This window comes from Salvelinus alpinus, chromosome 5 (assembly GCF_045679555.1).
Source record: "Salvelinus alpinus chromosome 5, SLU_Salpinus.1, whole genome shotgun sequence".
In the NCBI taxonomy this organism is placed as follows: Eukaryota; Metazoa; Chordata; class Actinopteri; order Salmoniformes; family Salmonidae; genus Salvelinus; species Salvelinus alpinus.
Genome location: NC_092090.1, coordinates 31,136,406 through 31,160,947, shown reverse-complemented (window position 1 = coordinate 31,160,947; position 24,542 = coordinate 31,136,406). Strand labels below are relative to the sequence as shown.

General features: G+C 40.2%; 1 protein-coding gene across 2 annotated transcripts; it reads right to left on the bottom strand.

Annotated features, from left to right (window-relative positions):
- Nucleotides 1-4,819: 4,819 nt before the first annotated feature.
- On the bottom strand, nucleotides 4,820-16,131 carry LOC139575913 (zinc transporter ZIP13-like). 2 transcript variants are annotated; one of them, XM_071401351.1, is made up of 10 exons: nucleotides 15,828-16,131; nucleotides 14,407-14,751; nucleotides 13,066-13,179; nucleotides 11,958-12,091; nucleotides 8,044-8,166; nucleotides 7,714-7,803; nucleotides 6,796-6,846; nucleotides 6,444-6,576; nucleotides 5,964-6,063; nucleotides 4,820-5,814 (listed from the first exon to the last, which is right to left on the bottom strand). In XM_071401351.1, exons 2-10 carry the CDS (start codon nucleotides 14,726-14,728, stop codon nucleotides 5,739-5,741), a joined length of 1,143 nt encoding a protein of 380 aa, XP_071257452.1. In that variant the 5' UTR covers nucleotides 14,729-14,751; nucleotides 15,828-16,131; the 3' UTR covers nucleotides 4,820-5,738. The 2 variants fall into 2 exon arrangements, with proteins under 2 accessions (XP_071257452.1, XP_071257453.1); XM_071401352.1 differs by lacking the exon at nucleotides 15,828-16,131 and adding an exon at nucleotides 15,182-15,309.
- Nucleotides 16,132-24,542: the final 8,411 nt, after the last annotated feature.

Genomic DNA, 24,542 nt, shown 5'->3' with positions numbered 1-24,542 from the left:
CTGTAAGTCTTCACAAGGTTTTCACACACTGTTGCTGGTATTTTGGCCCATTCCTCCATGCAGATCACCTCTAGAGCAGTGATGTTTTGGGGCTGTTGCTGGGCAACACGGACCTTCAACTCCCTCCAAAGATTTTCTATGGGGTTGAGATCTGGAGACTGGCTAGGCCACTCCAGGACCTTGAAATGCTTCTTACGAAGCCACTCCATTGCCCGGGCGGTGTGTTTGGGATCATTGTCATGCTGAAAGACCCAGCCACGTTTCATCTTCAATGCCCTTGCTGATGGAAGGAGGTTTTCACTCAAAATCTCACGATACATGGTCCCATTCATTCTTTCCTTTACACGGATCAGTCGTCCTGGTCCCTTTGCAGAAAAACAGCCCCAAAGCATGATGTTTCCACCCCCATGCTTCATAGTAGGTATGGTGTTCTTTGGATGCAACTCAGCATTCTTTGTCCTCCAAACACGACGAGTTGAGTTTTTACCAAAAAGTTCTATTTTGGTTTAATCTGACCATATGACATTCTCCCAATCTTCTTCTGGATCATCCAAATGCTCTCTAGCAAACTTCAGACGGGCCTGGACATGTACTGGCTTAAGCAGGGGGACACGTCTGGCACTGCAGGATTTGAGTCCCTGGCGGCGTAGTGTGTTACTGATGGTAGGCTTTGTTACTTTGGTCCCAGCTCTCTGCAGGTCATTCACTAGGTCCCCCCGTGTGGTTCTGGGATTTTTGCTCACCGTTCTTGTGATCATTTTGACCCCACGGGGTGAGATCTTGCGTGGAGCCCCAGATCGAGGGAGATTATCAGTGGTCTTGTATGTCTTCCATTTCCTAATAATTGCTCCCACAGTTGATTTCTTCAAACCAAGCTGCTTACCTATTGCAGATTCAGTCTTCCCAGCCTGGTGCAGGTCAACCATTTTGTTTCTGGTGTCCTTTGACAGCTCTTTGGTCTTGGCCATAGTGGAGTTTGGAATGTGACTGTTTGAGGTTGTGGACAGGTGTCTTTTATACTGATAACAAGTTCAAACAGGTGCCATTAATACAGGTAACGAGTGGAGGACAGAGGAGCCTCTTAAAGAAGAAGTTACAGGTCTGTGAGAGCCAGAAATCTTGATTGTTTGTAGGTGACCAAATACTTATTTTCCACCATAATTTGCAAATTAATTAATAAAAAATCCTACAATGTGATTTTCTGGATTTTTTTTTCTCATTTTGTCTGTCATAGTTAAAGTGTACCTATGATGAAAATTACAGGCCTCTCATCTTTTTAAGTGGGAGAACTTGCACAATTGGTGGCTGACTAAATACTTTTTTGCCCCACTGTACATGCCATAAATCAATGGTGCCACATGTCAATGATTTTAGAAGGTCTGATACTAATGATTTAAAAATGGTTTCACTGTCCAGATCCATCTACACTTGTAAGATATCCAGACACTATGGAGAATCTCAATTGCATCCTCTCTACTCGCCTCCTCAAAACCCATTGGAGGATGTCAGAGGAGAGGGACCTATGGCTTTCTCATCCAATGGGTTTTAAGAAGGCAAGGCGAAAGCATGTGAGGAGTATTCAATTGAGATTCTCCCAATGTTTGCCTGACTACCTCCAGAGGTGGTCAGGAAGATCTGATCACAACCAGATCACAGTGCATCTTGTAATCGTCTACACCTGTCTGAAGATGTGGGCACAATCAGAATGTGGACAAAATCAGGACAAATGGTGCATGTTAGAACCAGGTATGAACGGAGCTTCAGTGTCTTAACTCACAGGAAGGCTCCCACAGACAGTAGGCTTCTCACAGGACTAAAGGTAATCTGCAGGGCAGTCGTTATGGCAACGGGCTCTTATCATATGTGAACAAACAATCAATACCCCCCTCCTCTGGCTCCCATTACATTTTAAGCCCGGACACTTTGCTGCAGAACATGTGCTTACAGAAAATGTTTATGTTTAGTGTGGAATTTTGTTTTGATTACATAACATATTGATGCATAATCTCCATATCACCAAAGCTTTCACTTACAGTAACTTGTGAGCATGCAAATACCAAGGGTGAATACAGTGCCATTAGAAAGTATTCACACCCTTTGACTTTTTCCACATTTTGTTGTGTTACAGACTGAATTAAACACTTATTAAATTGAGTTTTGTGTCACTGATGTACACACAACACCCCATAATGTGAAAGTGGAATAAAAAATAAAAAAACATCTTTACAAATGAAAAGATGAAATGTCTTGGGTCAATAAGTATTCAACCCTTTTATGGCAAGCCTAAATAAGTTCAGGAGTAAACATGTGCTTAACAAGTCAAATAAACTGCATGGACTCTGTGCAATAACAGGATGGGGGGGGGGGGGGTGCAGACATTACATATCCCTTTGAGCATGATGCAGCTATTAACACTTATAATGGTGTATCATTACATCCATTCACTACAAATATACAGGCACCGTTCTCAACTCAGTTGCCGGAGAGGAAGGAAACCATTCAGGGATTTCACCATGGGGCTAATGGTGATTTTAAAAAAGTTTAATGACTGACAGGAGATAATGGAGGATGGATCAACAACATTGTACTTTAGTTACTCCACAATACGGACATAAATGACAGTGAAAAGGAAGCCTATACAGAATAAAAATATTCCAAAACATGCATCCTGTGTGCGACAAGGCACTAAAGTAATACTGAAAAATAACGTGGCAAGGAAATTAACTTTTTGTCCTGATTACAAAGCATTATGCTTGGGGCAAATCCAACACAACACAGTGTACCACTTCATATTCTCAAGCATGTTGGTGATTGCATCATGTTGTATGCTTGTCAACATCAAGGAATAGGGAGTTTTTAGTGTAAGAAGAAACGGAATAGAGCTAAGCACAGGCAAAATCCTAGAGGAAAACTTGGTTCCGTCAGCTTTCCTACAAACACTGGGAGACAAATTCACCTTTCAGCAGGACAACTACCTTAAACATGGCCAAATATAAACTCAGCAAAAAAAGAAACGTCCCTTTTTCAGGACCCTGTCTTTCAAAGATAATTCGTAAAAACCCAAATAACTTCACTGTAAAGGGGTTAAACACTGTTTTCCATGCATGTTCAATGAACCATAAACAACTAATGAACATGCACCTGTGGAACGGTCGCTAAGACACTAACAGCTTACAGACGGCAGGCAAATAAGGTCACAGTTATGAAAACTTAGGACACTAAGAAGGCCTTTCTACTGACTCTGAAAAACACCAAAAGAAAGATGCCCAGGGTCCCTGCTCATCTGCGTGAATGTGCCTTAGGCATGCTGCAAGGAGGAATGAGGACGGCAGATGTGGCCAGGGCAATAAATTGCAATGTCCGTACTGTGAGACGCCTAAGACAGCACTACATGGAGACAAGATGGACAGCTGATCATCCTCGCAGTGGCAGAAGACATGTAACACCTGCACAGGACCGGTACATCTGAACATCACACCTGCGGGACAGGTACAGGATGGCAACAACAGCTGCCCGAGTTACACCAGGAATACACAACCCCTCCATCAGTGCCCAGACTGTCCGCAATAGGCCGAGAGAGGCTGGACTGAGGGCTTGTCGGGCCTGTTGTCAGACAGGACTGGCAAAAAGTGTTCTTCACTGGCGTGTCGCGGTTTTGTCTCACCAGGGGTGATGATCGGATTTGCGTTTATCATCAAAGGAATGAGCATTACACCGAGGCCTGTACTCTGGAGCGGGATCGATTTGGAGGTGGAGGTCTGTCATGGTCTGGGGCGGTGTGCCACAGCATCATCGGACTGAGAATGATGTTATTGAAGGCAATCAACGCTGTGCGTTACAGGGAAGACATCCTCATCCCTCATGTGGTACCCTTCCTGCAGGCTCATCCTGACATGACCCTTCAGCATGACAATGCCCCCAGCCATACTGCTCGTTCTGTGCATGATTTCCTGCAAGACAGGAATGTCAGTGTTCTGCCATGGCCAGCGAATAGCCCGGATCTCAATACCATTTAGCATGTCTGGGACCTGTTGGATCGGAGGGTGAGGGCTAGGGCCATTCCCCCCAGAAATGTCCGTGAACTTGCAGGTGCCTTAGTGGAAGAGTGGGGTAACATCTCACAGCAAGAACTGGCAAATCTGGTGCAGTCCATGAGGAGATGCACTGCAGTACTTAATGCAGCTGGTGGCCACACCAGATACTGACTTACTTTTGATTCCCCCCTTTTTCAGGTGCACATTATTCGATTTCTGTTCATCATGTCTGTGTAACTTGTTCTGTTTATGTCTCAGCTGTTGAATCTTATGGTCATACAAATACTTACATGTTGTTTGCTGAAAATAAACGCAGTTGACAGTGAGAGGATGTTTCTTTTTTTGCTGAGTTTACACAAGTTGCTTACCAAGACGTCATTGAATGTCCCGAGTGGCCTAGTTACAGTTGACTTAAATCTAATTGAAAATCTATGGCAGTACTTAAATGGCTGTCAAGCGATGATCAACATGACCGAGATTGGAAAAAATAAATGGGCAAATATAGTACAATCCAGGTGTGCAAAGCTCTTAGACTTATCCAGAGACAGCTGTAAATCCCTGCCAAAGGTGTGTAACAGACTCAAGGTATTGAATACTTATATAATCAAGACAGTGATTTAATTTTCTTATAATACTTTTTTACTTTGACATGAGTATTGTAGATCGCTGATTATTATTTTCTCCAATAATTTCAATCCCACTTTGTAACAAGTGTGAAAAAAAATCAAGGGGTGTGAATAACTTCTGAAAGGACTGTATATAGTAAAATCAAGACCACACAAAAATATCTTGCACAATATTTTATTACATTTCTAAATCATATTTTCCTTAACAATTAAGCTCTCATTATAATTAAGAAGTTCCAAATATATCTGTCTGAGTGTCTCTCTTATCATCAAAATTAGCATTGTATACAATTGAAAAATACACCATCTTTTTGCTTGAATATACATCAATGCAACAGATTAACCCTACACAAAAAGCAAATGGTGTGTGTGATGGAAATCGTAACAGAATTTGACAAAAACATTGCACCATGTTACTTTCTGAAATACTTCAATAAATACTAGGCAGTACAAGCAGATACAGAAACCAATAAGATACAATAAATATAAAATAGCCTGAAAGAGGAAAACAAATAAAAAGCAACACATGAGCATACAATTTGAGGATTTCAGGAAATGTGTATGCATTTTAGTATGTGAGATTAAGTTTATACAGTATGCATGAGCTGCTCATATGTGTGTGATAAGACCTGTTCGAGTATGTGTATGTGTCTCCCCATTATGGTCTGATTCTCTCAGATAGTCCAGTTACTTCCATGAAAGCTTCAATAAGCTTTCTTTAGCTCTCTTGCCATTTCAAAATGTCTGTCTCTGGGTTTGGCACATTAGTGTCCACACAGACAGTAGTCAGAGATCAGCAGACAAGGTGGACACAGTTGGTCTAGAGTCCTGATAGAAAAAGCAGGTATGATTCAAGGTGCCGTTCTGATTGCCGGATCGCTTCCATGTTGATGGCCATGCTGATGATAGGATGTTTTGGCACTAGGTGGAGTATTAAAAACAGTTCCATATAAAAAAAGGGCGATTGAGTGCAATCTGAGTACTTAACTTTATAGAAAGGGGCATTGCTTCCCAGTCCAGTGAATGTTGCGGTGATGTTCTCAATTATATTTTGGTAAAGCAAGCTTGTCTTTTGAGCTCAATCCACTACGGCAGACAAGACGGCCATGACGGCAATGCCACAGCACAGGAGCAGGATCTGCAACAGGGAGTGTCTGGAAAAACAGATGTTTTTTTTTTTGCTTCAGTGTCTGCCCATTCATTTTCATATTAGTGTAACACTTTTTTCCCCTCTGCATATTTAGTCTCTTAGTGGGTATTTGCATGGTGGTCAGTGGCTGTCCAGACTGACCAGTGTACATACCTGAGGCTAGTCTCCTCCAGAAGGTCAGGCACCACATTGACCAGGGCTATGTACAGGAAGCCTCCCGAGGAGAATGGTAAGATCCACGCTGTTGCATTTTCTACACAGGATAAAGTGGAATGAATGAGACATTTGGTTTGACTTAATTTAAAAAAGCTTTTCATGCTGCTTGGAGGCCAAAGCACTGAAGTCTATATGGTTCCTTGATAGCCTATACCAATGGTGTGGACAGTTCTCGACATGGGCAGGAGCTCACCGGAGCGGAGTACCAGCACTTAATGGTCTACTGCTTTAGCTCCTGCACCTCCTATAGAATATTAAATCAAAAGTATTGTGGATCTCTTGCACCTAGTTATAAACAGTACCGGCATCCAAAATAAGTACTGTTCCTTATTTCAGTCCAAGTCAAGCACCTGGTGTGGAGCTGTAGTTTGAGTGCTCTGCTGCTGTTTTGTACATGGAGAATGCTAGGCGGCTCACCTGTCCCTCTGGGAGACTGGGCACACAGGGCGAAACAAGCCCCCAGCACCCCTCCCAGGGCTGTGGATAGCTGCATGCGGGCGGCACTCCAGCGGTCAAACCCTGCACGCAGCAGGATGGCAAAGTCACCCACCTAGAGATGAGCAAACATGTCAGCAATGTGTCACAGATTCACATATAAGCAATGCGTCACAGAGCACATTTATGTAAGCAAAAAAAGATGGGGATATCAACTAGAACTGAATCAATTCATGACTCAAAACTGTCATAATTAGCTTTCAATGGTATGAAGTATGTTACAAAAAAAATATTTAAAATAAATAGGTCACAAAAATAGCGAGTTTGAACTTACCTCATGGGGGATTTCATGGAGCAGGATGGCAAAGGTGGTGAGACACCCAACCTGTCAGGAAATACACATAACATGTCTCTGATCAGGCTCTGCAAAATGTATACTGTACAAGACGTGTTTCCGATTCTATACTACTCAAACTCTGATAACTCCTCTCCTGTACTACATTACAGTGTGTATACATGACAATGTTTTTTCATGCATCCAACTGGGCTTATACTTCGATAAACACCATCATGCCTGCATATAGAAATATGAGTGCAGATGGAAGCCAAAATAAGTGGGATGCCCATGTGTGTGAGCGATGTAGAGACATCTAGCTAGTTTACTTCCTCCCTGGCAAACTCTCCCTTTGGCTCATGCTGTTAGCCTTATGCCTCTCCAGCTGGACCTTCTCCCCCACAACCGTGGGTAATGTAATCATTATTCTATATCAGAAAATAGCAAGGTAGAATTCAATGTACAGTCCTGACTCAATGTTCTGTTCTGTAATAATGACAATACCGTACTTAGTATTAAAAGCATAGAATTGTGTTGTTGAAACTAGTCTCTTAAGCAGGGGTGCAGTATCATGCCCATAGTGGACTGAGCTGAGAAAAGTGAATGGTATGGCTAAGTGAGAGCTGATACAGCTATCTACAAGTCTGCCAAGGGGTTTAGGTCCTATGCCAATCATGGGCACAAGCCTCTCAAATGCCAAAACAACCACCTTCCATAACATACTGTATTTAGTCTGTAGTAAGTCGGCTCTATGTTGAAGTATTGTATGCATTGTTTATGACCAAGTTGCATTTTGTTGAAATGTTTGCATTGAAATTAGTAACTGCTATTAGGTTTCATTCACATGTATTAAAAACCCACACATGGTGACTATTTAATATAGAGCATCTGGACAGACTGTTCTGCAGACTAACTCACCTTCCTGCTGACCAGGAAGCTCCCTGCCACAGCCAGGCCATGGGTGAAGTTGTCAATGCAGTTGGCCAGCAGGTTCAGGTACCCACTCGTCTGCCAGATAGAGACACAGAACCAAGTCTGTACAGGTTAACATTCAAAGGATCCCACAGCTGACTCACACTGAAGTCATATACATAAAGCTAAAGAGGTTACTTAGTACAGATGATTTCATTTTGGTGGCTCTTAAGCAATGGAGACTTCTAGATTCTTCTTCCTTTTGTCATTTACATATGGCTGGTTAAAATGAACAATATTCCATCAGACAAACTTCACCCATTTGATCCAACATACCTTTATTTTCTTTGGCACTTGCTGCAAGCTGCTTTTTGTCTTGGAGGACGAGCTCCACGTATCAGAATGGTGCCCATTGATGTGGGACAACGCCTCACTACTGGAGTCTGAGCTATGGGAGGTCTGAGGAGAAGGGGTGACAAAAAAACAAAACAGGTATTAGCCCAATCAGCAGGAAATTCCATAGCATACAAAGGTTTACATAGTACACTACACATATACATTCCATTGAATCAACCTACAGTACTGTGTTTCTTTTATGTCACCCATAGCTTCTCTCCTCCAACCACTGACTGCACATTACATCCTAAAATTCCTGTCACAGTCGTCACATCTTCCACTGAATTTGCGTGCTTTGAACAAAAAACTAACTCATTCTACCTCAGGCCATTCTTCTTTCCAGAGCAGGGCTGACTTCCCTGTTCCTTCCTCGTTTAGAGCCATTTACAGTACGGAGGCATTTAATAGGCAAATTAAATGAGGGAAATAGCCTGCTGTATTCTAAATGTGGCTGGGAAATGTTCTCTATTTTTGTAACCACACCACAAGCAAGAAGTCAAACTGTACATATCGTCTCAAATATCAATCTGTCCCCTAATGTGTGAGTGGGCTGGTTAATTAATCGGAGAGGGAGAGTGACACCAGGTGAGATCGTGATTCATGACCCATGTCTCTGAATTGAATAGTAGCGGCATCTTGATAAAAACATCAAAACATGCTTAATAAGACTCCATTTGTGGAATGAGCACTGATCTACCCTGAGTCTCACTATCCACCCCTGAACACTCCTCTGGACTCTCTGAAGTAGATGTAGCAGCTGCTTCCTCCCCATCTCTATAAATAGCTACAATGAATGAGCCCAGACATGGATGCCAATCCTCCTCCTCCTGAGCAAAAGAGAAGGAAAAGGAAAGCGGTACACACACACCTTTTGCGAGATGTATGGGGCACAAGCATAAGAAACAGAAATACCTGAAATTAAATTAAGAATTATCTCTTGTATAACAGAACATTTTAGCACATGGGATCACAAATGCAGTATGATTAAAAGTGCTGGTTTTCATCAGCAACTTAGAGTTGACTATATCAGTGAAATAAAATTGATAAAAAAGGAAGCCTACAGACATTAAGGCCTTCAAAAGACTGCAGTTGTGTACCTCTGTTTTACATACTCCACAAGAAGCTCTCCCATATCTACAGAGCAGAGAACATCTCAACTCATCTAAATCCACACTGTCAGACAGGGAAAATGCACCACCCAAAACCACTCCATACCCCTATATGCCAAAACATCAAAAGAATCCTGAAGCTAATACTCTGCACTAATACCCACACCAAATCCCATATGAAAAAGGGTCTCACTGGTATTAGAGAAATGGAGGGGAGAGAGAGAATACAGCTTTGATCCCAAGCGTGTCTAGCAGATAGACACTCAGGGCTATGGCACAATGGGTCCCTGCATCAGTAACCATGTTTCCATCCAGATTAAAGTTATACCGTATACAAAAAAAAGAAATCACGACAGCTGGGATGGAAACAGGAAGTGTCGGTACAATTTCATTATTGCTTGTACGACAAGGTGGGATCTTTTTGTCGGTAAAATGAATTATGCAACAAATTGCGTTGAAAACAATTTCTTGCACAATTGTTGATAGAATTACCATCATGTCGAGGTAAATTTGAAGTCATGCAATGATATGTTGTATGGTTCCCCTACTACAACTAGAAAAAGCTTGCCCAGTTTATTAGGCTTCAGATGAAAGAAGTTATGATGAACTTCACAGGGTGGTGCAGTCATGAGCTTAATGCTCCTTTCCAATAAATATTGAGGAACTTATTTTGTATGCTAGTGAGATTATCTGTGTTTAGCTGCCAATTGATTGGGAGTCCCATAGGGCGGCGCACAATTGGCACTGCGTCGTACGGGTTTGGCCGTCACTGTAAATAAGAATTTGTTCTTAACTGACATTCCATTCCTAGTTAAAAGGGTGTTTTTTCTTTGTCGGTACATGACAAACTTTAGCACCAAAGTGGTTTCTATGTACACTGCATCACAGCCTTTTATCCACAACACACCCGTTTGATAGAAGCAAACCTCTGGTGGGAAAATGTGAAAAAGAAACTATTTTAAATGCATATTTTATGATATTCACATGAACATCTCACAAATTGGATGGAAACCTAGCTTATGACATTTGTTTGACTCAAGACTTATTTTCCATTTGGACTCAAACTCCACTTATAAAAAGTTATAAACAAGAGCATTCTGGGAGATTCCCATTCAGCCAGAATGTGTCATTACAGCACTGTTTATTCATTACCTTAAGATGGCTTAAATTCAGAATGTTGAAGTTAAAATGCTAATGATTCATCACTGAAGAGTAGAATAAAAACTGATTGTGGTTTCTTCAGCAACAACATTATCAAACAAGATGATCTAATGTGCCTTGTTTAATTTTAGATCAGAGTTATCCACTGAAGACCAGCTCAGACCAAACAGAAAGCCCTAGACAGAGCCAACTGATCCACTAGCCACCCCACTGCGTGGAAGAGTAGTGCCACTATGGTACCAGTGGTCGATGGGGTCAAGTCTGACCCCTTACAGTTACTTAAAGGGGTCCCTCAGGGTTCAATAATTGGCCCACTATTGTTCTCACTTTATATAAACAACATTGGTGATGATGTCAGATATTGTAAATTCCATTTATATGCAGATGACACAGTGATGTACTCTATTGCTCCAACAGCGGACCAAGCTTTAATGCAGTTGGAGTCTGATTTTAGGATACTACAGGGGTCTCTTTTACAGCTTAAACTTGTTTTAAACGCTAAGAAAACAAATGTCATGTTTTTTTCTAGGTCTAAACTCTCAGTTAGAAACACATTTGTAATCACTAGCTTGGATGGTACTCAAATCAATAAGGTCTCTGCATATAAATACTTAGGGGTATGGTTAGATGATAGGCTTTCTTTTAAAAAACATGTTACTGAATTGGGAAAAAAGCTCAAATTGAAGATAGGATTCCTTTACAGAAACAGGGCTTGTCTGTCCTCTGTAAATAGGAAAAAAATTGTGCAGGCTACTTTTATGTCCGTTTTAGATTATGGTGATATTATCTATATGCATGCATCGGCAAACACATTAAAACCACTGGATGCTATTTACCATTGTGCACTCAGGTTTATCACGGGTGATAGTTACAGAACTCATCACTGTATCCTATATCAACATGTGGGTTGGGTCTCTCTATCTGTGAGGCGAGAGCAACATGCTCTCTTGTTTATTTATAAAGCACTTCTTTTAAAACTACCTCCATATATATCATCATTAATTTCCACAAGATGTACTAATTTTAAAACCAGATCACAGATGTGGATTACATTAGAGACTCCTGCGGTCTCCACAGAGTTGGGTAGGACTGCCTTCAGTTCCTTTGCACCTTATTCATGGAACAAACTGCAGATCCAACTTAAGTTAGACACTCTGGTGTCCCTTGCCCATTTTAAAATGCTTATGGAGGATCAATATGATGTTGTCTGTGATTGTTTTTGTTGAATTGTGTATGTTTTGAAATGTTCTTGTCTGTATGTCTAAAACTGTACATGTCAACATGTTTACACAGGGCACAGCCGTAAAAGAGATCCAGGTCTCAGTCTGTTTTCCCTGTTAAAATAAAGATTTAAAAAAAAAAAAAAAAAAAAAAGAGCATTGCACTGGACACACCTAAACAAATATATGAGGGTTCCAGCATATGGGATGAGGTGTGTAATTACATGCGTGACATTCACCTTCTTTGGAAAGACATGGCCACTTTCTTTAAATACATTTTGGTCTATTAAAGAGTTGACTTGACTCTGTTGCGCCTCATTTCATGTAGACAACATGGATAATACAACAGCATTGAACTACTCACAGGGACATGCTGGCTGTTACCAATGGAGTCCTCCTGGCTGTTCTCATCTGGGAACATATTCTCCAGGAGAAGGAAGGACAGCATGCCCATGATAACCCACAGGCCCTGGGTCCTGTAGTGGAGCTGGCTCTCGTCTGAACACAGGGAGGATGGAAGAGACATACAGTGTGAGAGAGGCTCCATTTTAACAGGGATGACAAACTAATTGGAAAACTTTCTCTAGGATTGCATGGTGACCCCCTTCCACATGGATCAGTGGAAAGCAGGCATGGCTTAGGGTTGCTCATCATCACCACTGAGGACATCACAAGTCAGCAAAGCATTTTAAAGTGTATTTCTACATGACAACCAGAGGACCTCAGGTTAGGGAAACTTAATCCTGGGCCACATCCAGTTGCCAATAGTTGTAGATAGAAATGCCATGAATAGTACTTTTCCAGGGTTACAAAAAAATATATATTGTTGGGGTACTGGAGTTTGGAAACACTGCTCTACATGACAGAGAGGCATGTCTGTTTACATGGATTTAACTGGATTTCTGACTCATTCCCGTAACTTTTTTTTAAGGTAGCTGTGACCAATAACTGCATATCTGTATTCCTAGTCATGTGAAATCTATAGATTATTATGATTTTTTTTTAATGAACTGTAACTCAGTAAAACCTTTGAAAGTGTTGCATTTATATTTTAGTTTAGTTTATATGTTTGCACTAAAACGGCTTTGAAGAGTTAATGTAAAATTCTATATTTGACTCTTTTTTAAACTGACGAGAATATCTGCACTTCCAAAGTTCACTTATTCAAAAGATAAATGTGGTACCTTGGGAATGTTATCTGTCATTCCCTGTCTGGCTCTGTCAGCTTGAAAAGTGTCGAAATCAACTGTTTTCACAAACAGCCTATCTTCACAACATTGCTGACATGTCAGAAAAGTGATAAGCAAGCCTATGGACACACAGGAATTCCACTGGTCTGTGTGAAGGGTCAAAAGAGGTATACTGGTGGGGAGAAATAAGCACAGGCGTTTTAAAATGGGGATGTCTCCAGGAGGGATAGGGATGGGGGATAGAAAGAACAGGAGGGTGCCTAAGAGAGAACGTTGACCCACCTGGGCTGCAGGAATGGGAATGTGCCCACGCCTCCGGGAGCAGGTGGAGGAACACGTCACCCAAGAGACCACCAATGGCAAAGCTCAGAAGCTGCTTTAGCTTCCGACAGCCAGCTGGAAACACACAGAGAGTAACAAGAGAGAAAGAGATGGTAATTATGAAAAGTTTAGTTGAGGTAGGCTGTATCATCCATGACATACAAAATTGCTGGTTCTTCGCTGTTTGAGCTAAAACATTTACAGGCTTCATTTAAAATAAACCTACGGAATAAATGATTTTCTACTTCTAGCTTTCAAATTAAGAGCCATTACATGTTTTTCTATTTAAACATTTTCATCTTTGCATGAAGTATGACTTAATGATGACTATGACTGAATTAAAGAAATGAAATTACCCAGTAGGGCTATTTCTCGATAGGAAAAAAAATGGATCCAATAAATTCTAACTTCTGAACTTACAGCTTCAGAGAATGCAATTGCCATTGCTATGATATTACAAGATGACATTAGTGATTTGACTTATCTCTCCTTACCAATACTAATAAGCACAAAGGACCAGGACAGGCAAAAGCCAGTGCCCTTCAGTGTTAATTGTGTTTTCTGAGATGTGTTGAAATGCAATACAGAGGCCTGGTTTCTCTTCTTTGAGAGTTTAGAATACAGCATGGCAATGAGGACACATCCAATTCAGCACCATTTCCATTGACACATTTATCCATCTAGGCTTATGTCAGTGATACCTTCAGAATTACTTTCTCTAGTAACAAAAAAAATTAAAATACTGATTTAAAACAAACTTGTCCTAAAACAAACACAGCAGGATTTGGGTGAGCCAAAAGTGCAAATGAATCAGTGACATTTGACCCCAATTTAACAGTTTGTAACACTATATGCACATAAATTGTACCGGTATCTCACATGGTTAAATAGTGACTGTGGCCTCTATATACTCTACTTGAAGGCTGTGTTTAAAAGGGTGTGGTCAGGCAGAGTTCAAAACCACATGGTTCATCTCATTAGCAGCAGTTTCCTCACCAGAGAAAAATAGAGGGGCTATTGCTCTACATTTAAATGGCTCTTTAGAAAAAATGGTGCAGAACAAATTAAAAATATATTTTATGATACATTTATGCCCAGCTCACAAGAGCCCCTTGATAATGTGAGGCATTTGCCTCTTCTGCCTAATGGTAAGTCACCCTGAGGTAGCCTACAGTGACTGTCTAATTACAGGTGTGTGGTGATTGAGGCCTATCAATTGTGGCTCATTTTCAGAAGAAAGAGAAGGCCTACATTAGTCTGGCTAACAGCAAGGCTCACATATCAGTTTAGGTCACAACTTACCCGCTGTCTTGAGGGCCTCTCCTGCCTCAATAGGAATAACAAGAAGGGGGAAAATTCCAGTGAGTCCTACAGCAACAGACCCAACCAGAGAGCAGAGCCAGACATCAGCACGCTCACTTGCAAAGAAGTCAGCTAAGGCCCAGAAGCCTAGGAGCTCATCTGGAAGCCCTGGGCCTGATCCAGCGGCTGTGGCTGTGGCATGAGCCATGGCTGCCTGGGACATCTTACCACTGGACGCCCCTCTGGATGAGACGACCAGCAGGGCGACACCAGTGAACAGTGCAGCCAACGCCCAGCTGGGCCTACCACCTCCTGATTTCATCCGTCCCTCGTTCCAGAGAGTACCTGCAACCAACAAGGACAATGTTGCAAGATGGAGAGGTCATTATAGAATGTAGATAAGAATGCATGTTGTCTTAACTCAACATAGATGCGTTCTCAAACAAATGGTTTGCACATTCACTGCCGAACAGTTTGTATAGACATTTTAGGCTAAGGTTGTGATAGTGTGTGACCAGTAATGGGTGACGATAGATTAAAAATGGACAGGACAAAATAAATCCCTTGGTAGGGTAGTCATTCCACCAAAACAGATGGAAAAAGTGCTCCATGAGCAACTGCTTAGGTCTGCTAATATCTAAGAAAACGTGTCTACGGGGCCCTATTTCACAGCATCTTGACTTGAACTAAACCAAATATCTATGGTTGACGTTTAATTCAGAAAAATATTAGTATATTAACTTTATATGGTTGTGTGTGATAATGCCTACGATACCCTGTCTACACGCCAGCGTCGCATTTTGAATGTGTCCATCAGAGTGCTGTTCAACGTCGACGAAAATCACAAATTTAAGGGAGAAAGACAACACTAAAAAGTTGGAAGCTGTTGTGAAGACTTCGCAAACATGGCTTGCAGGAACAAGTTAAATGCATGTTTACTTCAACGATAGATATAGGATGCTGATATCTTGTTGTATGATGCTCGCGCAGTAAAAGTTACGACATAGCACAAGCGAATGTTGCACACGTTCCGGAAAGGCCCAAACATTGTAACATTTTGATGAATTGTAACAATTTGTAGGCCAGCTAACGTTAGTTACAATGTACTCACTGTAACAACAGCTGTATCTGCTACGTTAGATATGCATCGCATGTATTTAGTTAGGTGAATTTTGTTTTTACTTTGCCAAAAAACAGACTATCAGTTATATTTAATTCGCCCTGCTACTTGGAAAGTTCTGGTCGTGACGCACAAATGGCTGTCTATAAACAAACTCCGCTAACAAACTTAACTAACCAAGCCTAGCATTCAAGCCTTGAAAGTTGAAGTCAGCTAGTTTGGAATGCTAAAATCACGCAGTCATATTAGAAGAAAAACTACATAAGTAATGTGACATTAAAAATACGATAATATATTTTACCCTGTTGTGATTCCTGAAGTTCTTGCACCAGTGTGTCCCTGCCATCCAACTCCGTGAGGCTAGCGCTGCTGTTCCACTCTCCAGCTGATGCTGCAGATAACTACTTGTTAGCTACAGCCAACATTCCTGCCACGGTTTCCACTTTTCCAGAGGAGCCACGTCACCGGAAGTGTATTTTTATTCCTGACATCATGGTCCGGATTTGGATGCGAGGGAGGGATGAAATGTAGTTTAGGTTTCTGGGGTCTATTCATCACGGAAACCGTTTAAACGGGACGGACCTACCCAATAGAAACTCACGATTGCCGTTTAGAGTAAACGGTTGCTGTTGCCTAACGTTTTGCAACAGACGAAACGTAATTTTTTTTTTGTAATTGAGTCAGGGGAGGACGACAGATTTTTACCCTGTCAGCTCGGGGATTCGATCCAGCAACCTTTCAGTTACTGGCACAACGCACTAACCACTAGACTACCAGCCGCCTCACGCTGCAATGATTACACCCCAGATTTGGCATTTGCCTGCAATGCAATGCTTCCGTTTCATGTGAATGTTTTTGGAAAGAGTACTTAAATGAAAGTTCACTATAGTAGAAGTACAATTAATGACTTTGAAAAAAAACTCAAAAAAGTACAAGTACTCATTTACAGTAACGAGAGTATATTTGTAATTAGTTACTTTACACCTCTGCCTTAAGTAGTAGCCTATAAGGTAATCTCAAAATATTTTACTTATTTATTTAACTAGGCAAGTCAGTTAAGAACAAATTATTATTTATAATGACAGCCTACCCCGGGCCAAACTCGGACGATGTTGGGCGCCGCCCTATGGGACTCCCAATCATGGCCGGATGTGATACAGCCTGGATTCGAACCAGGAACTGTAGTGACACCTCTTGCACTGAGATGCAGTGCCTTAGACCGCTACAGTACTCTTTTATTCTATTATATGGTGGGGGTAGATAATTCCACCAAGGCAATAAAACATTAATGTTGATAAAGAAATCATAGCGAATATGATTATAAATCCATATTGTGCTTTCAGAATAGGAGAGCATATTTAAATGCAGCCTAAATGGAACAGAAACGGTGCCTTCAGGGCATCAAGGCATCAACAAAATGTTCAAGGCTTGTCTTGTTGTATTCACTGGAAGGTGATGAATGGTGAAATAAATATTGGGGACCCAGGTCATTATGATTCATGATGCAGTTAACGCCATGATCTATGGAATACAAATTGACTCCCAATGAATTTGTCAGGCGGCCTACACTGTATCATCATGCCTATCTAGTTCGACCACCAGATGGTGCATTTGACAGATACAGTACAGAAAGTTCTAGATATTCTAAGGTATGGCACTCAGTAATCTCGTCCACCAGCTGGCCCTCTCCCTTGAGCCTGGGATGAGGTTGGATTCCCATAAATACTCTGTTGATACAGATGATTTCCTCTATAATGATAACTCTTCCGTAAGATTATTTGTGAGATCCATACTGATTGACACACCAATGAAGTGCGTGTGTGCGCACAGGTTTCGGTGTGATTTGGCGCCTCTCTTCTTTGACCATTAGGTGCTGCTGTGAACCTCACTCCAGAGAAGGCCATCAAACTAGCTGCCAATGACTTCTTTAGACAGCACCTGTCCAAGGATGAGTAGTGCTCAGAGGCCTCTTTCAAATACCTGCCTGAGTGTGTGTTCAGAATAAAAAATTGTATCAAGAAAAAGTATGACATTAATCTATAACACTGATTCTACTCTTTTAATCTATTCTTTTTTATGACGCAGACATGTTTTTAGGGTGTAGATCAGCTTTGATATTGCAGATAGATTGTGGCTTCTATCAATGTAATTGACTGCATCATTTCCAATTCCCCATATTTTTGGGGTAAATATACTGTATATTTGTCACGTTCGTTATAGCGATGAGACCAAAGCGTAGCGTGATTTGAATGCATCTTCTTTTAATAAAGAACACGGAATGAACTATACAAAAACAACAAAACGAACGTGACGCTATATAATCATAGTGCTGACACAAGCAACTAAACATAGACATAGATAATCACCCACGAAATACTCAAGGAATATGGCTGCCTAAATATGGTTCCCAATCAGAGACAACGATAAACAGCTGCCTCTAATTGAGAACCAATCTAGGCAACCATAGACATACAAAAACCCCTAGACTGGAACCAACCACATAAACATACAAAAACCCTAGACAGGACAAAAAACATATATCACCCATGTCACACCCTGACCTAACCAAAATAATAAAGAAAACAAAGAATACTAAGGTCAGGGCGTGACAATATTAAAAAATCTTGCATATCTTAATTTATTTCCACAATTAACAAATAATATGAGTAATAATGTTGTCAGTTCATACGAAGGGTTGTTACCTATAACTAGGATTGGCATTACAAAAATGTCATTTTTGGCAAGTATTTATTATTTTGACAAACAATTATTATGATTAATCTTGTATTGGCCCTAACATCATTGCAACAGATATGGGACACACACACACACACACACACATATACAATTGTAGCTGTTTGGGAAGGCATGCAAAATTGAGCAAGAATGGGGAGATATGATTAACCAATATCAAGTCCTAGCTGATGGCGCTCAGATACACCCCCCTACTCTGAAACACACACACACTGGTCCCCCGTTGTGAACATTTTCCCAAACATCTCTGTGCAGCCAGACCTTTTCATTATTTTGTGCCACCCTGGCCACAATAATTGGTCCTGATTGCTCTGATTGTCCAAGTATGACCCCCTCCCCATGGGTTACTGTAGCTAGTGTTGCTAGCACTGCCACTACCTGGATGGGGACACCCCACCGTAATCCCCACCGACTAGGTACAAGGTCATCAAGGTTCTCATTAGCAGCTTTGAGAAATTCCTTGTATATTTGTTAATGGAATTTATATGTTTCAATGAATGATTAGAATATTCCACCCTGAAACCATATAATTGTATGAAATTGATTAGAATCATAAAATTCTTATTAATGATGTGTGTAGTTTTAGTCAGAATTAGGATAAAACAATATATCTGTACAATATGTCTTTATAGTGTCTTAAACACAGACTGTCTGAGCAAAATTCGGTGCCGACTTTGGCTAGGGGCCACTGAGAGATTTGGGAGAGGGCAGGGAGTACTTCTCACAGTTTCCCTAATCTTGGGGGAGGACAGGGAGTGCTTCTCACAGTCTCCATAATATTTGTTGGCTGGGTAGTGATACAATGTGTGTCGGATACCTACTGTTCGTGTGTATGTATGTGTGTATGATATCTACTATTTGTGTGGAAGTATGTGCGCCGCTATAAAATGGATGTCTTTGTATTGTGGACTTGAGAACGTTCTCGTCAATAAACTGTACTAACCTTTTGCATAAGCTGAGTCTTTGACTAACTATTATTAAACCCATGGTCTTACAAACCTCAAGGATTGGTCAAAGCTATTGATTGATTGTTATTATCATTGGGATTGAAAATTCTCGTGACAGCTTGGTCCTTCGAGCCGGATTTCAATACCTGTTTTCTGTTGTCCCATGGGAGCGCCGTAAACCGTGCACGGACGGATCAGAGATCCGTAAATTAAAGACCTGACCTGTGGAAATTGAGGTTCCATTTCAGGCCGGTGGCAAACTGGTACACGACAGAAAACGGTGACAAAATCCAACCAACATTGAATTCTCAGCTGCAAGATAAGGTCAGTGATCTTTATTCAGTAGTTTGGGGTTAAATTCTAAACTTACTATAAATGTGAGGGAGGATTTTAACTGTAAAACTAACAGTAAGTAAGATTTGTATCGGGTATACCGTCCATATAATCTAATGTAGAGAAAGTTTAAGACAAAAGTATCTATGTTAGTGTTGGCGGCACTGGGTCACAGATCTAATTAAGACATTTCGAAGTACAGTATCTAACAGTAAGACCTAAAAGTAAAACTGGTTGAAGTACGGTATCTAACAGTAAGACCTAAAAGTAAAACTGGTTGAAGTACAATATCTAACAGTAACACCTAAAAGTAAAACTGGTTGAAGTACAGTAGCCGGAAAACGTAATATAGAAGGCGAAATAAAATAAAGTAAGTTACGTTAGTCTAGGACTAACGGGAGTAAGTGAGATGTAAGTATAATAACAGATTATAGAAACACACACATAGATTGTGAGAATTGGAGCTAATATTGAGACCTAAATGATAACTGGTCAATAATATATTAGGCGGAAAACGTAATGTAGAAGGCGAAATATAATAATAAAAATTATAAGAAAGTAGGTCAGGGACATCATTTGTATGAATATAAATCCCCTGTCGAAATACATTTTTGGAGAGGATAGTCAAGATCTACCGGAGGCGCGCAAAATAGGTCTGATTATTCCAAACAGGAGGAAGGAGGTTACACCCATAGAAAGTGAGAATACATATTAGAAAATAAATGTAGTAATTGAGTAAGTACACACATAGATTGTGAGAATAAGCATAACAGTAATTGAATAAACATGGGTGGTAAATCCTCAAAGGAGGTCCCGGAATTAAGAACAAAGGGAAGAGAGAAAGAGAGAGGCAGAGACAATGAGAGAGAGAGAGTAAGGAGAATCCTCGCTGGGGAAACGCTTGGACCTTTAAATTAGGGCTATTTTCTGGGAATTGTCTCGTAGTACGTGCCTGAGTTTTCGATTAGAGACAATAATAAATAGGGTTATTGGCGACGAGTCTTCACAATTTCAATAGCTTTGGTGGTCCAGGGGTAGAATTATTGCCTACCATGTGTGAGACTCGGGTTCGTATCCCAGCCTAAGCACCAATTGACTAAAATCTGGGTTTCTGATAGTAGTTGAACAATTGATGTGTTTTGCCTGGAAAGATACGGTTGTTGGTGTTTGTTTAAGATATAAACTGAACGTTTTAATAGCTTGTTTAGGTTTAATTGAAAGACTAATTCATTCTAAATAATAGCGAGGCGATTTCGATGTAATACATTGTCTTGCCTAAATGGTCTCCTGGAATAACCTATTGAGAATGGAGTCGTATTTAAATGACTGAATCATAGAAGAGACAGCTACCTAAATCTAATGAATTCTAAATAATAGCAGAGAGATAATTGCGATAGTGTTGTGCCCATCGCAATGTGTTTTTATTCTTATGGATTGACTGATGTCGGACAAAAGTTTTGTGATAGTTTCTGGTTATTGATTCTTGGTTTGATTGTTTAGGTAACACCAGTGAATTGGAACAGAAAGTAATGAAAACTAACATTATAATCTGTTTCCATTACGTGGAACAATGTCAGGTCAGTAAAGTGGATTGCAGGTTGAGTTAATTTTATTTTACAGGGACAGTGCACATTAATCACAGTTATGTGTGTCGAATGGCTGGGTATTCCTATCAAGCACTTTGAGAGAATGTTTGCAGACAGACTAAATGGGTTTTACATTTTGCAAAGCAAGCTTGGGCCAAACGAGGCAAGTAGTATGTTAAAGTAGGGGAATTTCATAGATTTAAAGTACAGCATTGTATCCAAGGGTAGCGCATGTTCAATTAAGTACATATAACCATTGAGGAAATGTAAAACTAATGATTGGAGGGAGTACAATGGAATAATCATTATTAATAGGTTTTGTTTGTGGTCAACGTTTGGGTTTCTGAATCGGTGTAGTATAATGAAATGCTGAACCAAGTGGTTGTATTTTTTCCTGGGAGTAGGAAGGTTTCATTGTCTCTTTGGAATGTTTCCTAGAAGTCACGATATCTTAAAGGGGTACACACACACATGGAATGTTTAACTTCTTATGGCTGCAGGGGCAGTATTGAGTAGCTTGGATAAAAGGTGCCCATTTCAAACGGCCTCGTACTCAATTCTTGCTCGTACAATATGCATATTATTATTACTATTGGATAGAAAACACTCTCAAGTTTCTAAAACCGTTTGAATTATATCTGTGAGTAAAACAGAACTCATTTTGCTTGAAATCTATTAGTATACATGCACTTCATACGCCTTCCACTAGATGTCAATAGGCTGTGAGAGGTGAAATGGGGTCTCTAGCTCTTTCTATGGTCAAAAGAGAGAGCTTGGAATGACAGGACCCCAATTTCCTTTGCTCAGGAAGATGCGGAAAGGACTTCCGCATTGGCTTCTGAAAAGCTTTTGTTATAGACGGCAAATATCTCCGGCTTTGATTTTATTTGATAAATGTGACAATATCATCATAAAGTATGTTTTTTCAATATAGTTTAATCAGATTATTGAATTTTTTTCGGGAGTTTTGGCGTGTTTCGTTCTCTGAGTTTATTGACGATGGAGAGCTTCGCGCCACTTGGCAAGTTTTGCTTGCAAATTCGAGAGGGAAAAAGGACATTCTAAATCCAAACAACGATTGTTCTGGACAAAGGACCACTTGTACAAGATTCTGATGGAAGCTCAACCAAAGTAGGACCCATTTATGATGTTATTTCCTATTTCTGTCGAAAATGTGTTGTTGTGTTTTCCGCCTTGCGTTTTGGCGCTGTGTCGCTATAACGTAAGCTGTATGTCGTAATGAAGTTATTTTTAGAATTCTAATACGGCGATTGCATTAAGAACTAGTGTATCTATCATTTGCTGTACAACAAGTATTTTTTAGTAACGTTTATGATTAGTTATTTGGTCAGAATAGGTGAGTGTCAGAAATATATCCGGACATTCTGGGAAAAAGATGCTAAGTTTTCACAATGTATAACCACGGATTTCAGCTCTAAATATGCACATTTTCGAACAAAACATAAGTGTATTGTATAACCTGATGTTATAGGACTGTCATCTGATGAAGTTTGTCCAGGTTAGTGAAAAATTATATATCTTTTGCTGTTTTCTTGCGATCGCTAACTTTTGCTGCTGATAAATGGGTTGAGTTTTTGGCTATTGTGGTAAGCTAATATAATGCTATATTGTGTTTTCGCTGTAAAACACTTAACCTCTTTGGGCTGCAGGGGCAGTATTGAGTAGCCTGGATAAAAGGTGCCCATTTCAAACGGCCTCGTACTCAATTCTTGCTCGTACAATATGCATATTATTATTACTATTGGATAGAAAACACTCTCTAGTTTCTAAAACCGTTTGAATTATATCTGTGAGTAAAACAGAACTCATTTTGCAGCAAACTTCCTGACAGGAAGTGGAAAATCTGAAATCGATGCTCTATTCTAGGGCCTGCCTATAAATGTGCTTGATATTTATTAGTATACATGCACTTCATACGCCTTCCACTAGATGTCAACAGGCAGTGAGAGAAGAAATGGAGTGTATAACATGATCTGAGGTCGAATAAAAGCTCTTGGCATGACGTGACCCCAATTTCCTGTTTTCTGGAACGCGCGAGAAGGGACCTGGTATTGCCTTCTGTAAAGCTGTCGTTATAGACGACTAATATCTCCGGCTTTGATTTTATTTGATAAATGTGACAATATCATCGTAAAGTATGTTTTTTCAATATAGTTTTATTAGATTATTGAAATTTTTTCGGGACGTTAGGCGTGTTGCTTTGTCTGCGTTTGTTCAGGAAGGAGAGCTTCGCACCACTTTGCTAGCTTTCCGTGCTAATTGACTGGAGAAGAGGACATTCTAAAACCAAACAACGATTGTTCCCGACAAAGGACCCCTTGTACAACATTCTGATGGAAGATCATCAAAAGTAGGACCCATTTTATGATGCTATTTCATATATCTGTCGAACATGTGAACTAGTAGTTTGCGCCCAGATTTTGGGCACTCTCTCGCTATAACTAAGCTGGATGTCGTAATGAAGTTATTTTTAGAATTCTAACACGGCGATTGCATTAAGAACTAGTGTATCTATCATTTCCTATACAACATGTATTTTTTAGTAACGTTTATGAATAGTTATTTGGTCAGAATAGTTGAGTGTCATAAAAATATCCGCACATTCTGGGAAAAAGATGCTACGTTAGCACAATGTATAACCACTGATTTCAGCTCTAAATATGCACATTTTCGAACAAAACATAAGTGTATGTATAACCTGATGTTATAGGACTGTCATCTGATGAAGCTTATCAAGGTTAGTCAAAAATTATATATCTTTTGCTGGTTTGTTACGATCGCTAACTTTTGCTGCTGGTGAATGGCTTGTGTTTCTGGCTATTGTGGTAAGCTAATATAATGCTATATTGTGTTTTCGCTGTAAAACACTTAAAAAATCTGAAATATTGGCTGGAATCACAAGATGCCTGTCTTTCATTTGCTGTACACTATGTATTTTTCAGAAATGTTTTATGATGAGTATTTAGGTATTTCACGTTGGTGTCTGTAATTACTCTGGCTGCTTCGGTGCTATTTCTGACGGTAGCTGTGATGGTAGCTGCAATGTTAAACTGATTTATACCTCAAATATGCATATTTTTCGAACAAAACATAGATTTATTGAATAACATGTTATAAGACTTTCATCTGATGAAGTTGTTTCTTGGTTAGTTTGGTTGGTTCTTGGTTAGTTAGGTTGGTTTTGTGCATGCTACCTGTGCTGTGAAAAATGTCTGTCCTTTTTTGTATTTAGTGGTGAGCTAACATAAATATACGTGGTGTTTTCGCTGTAAAACATTTTAAAAATCGGACATGTTGGCTGGATTCACAAGATGTTTATCTTTCATTTGCTGTATTGGACTTGTTAATGTGTGAAAGTTAAATATTTCAAAAAAA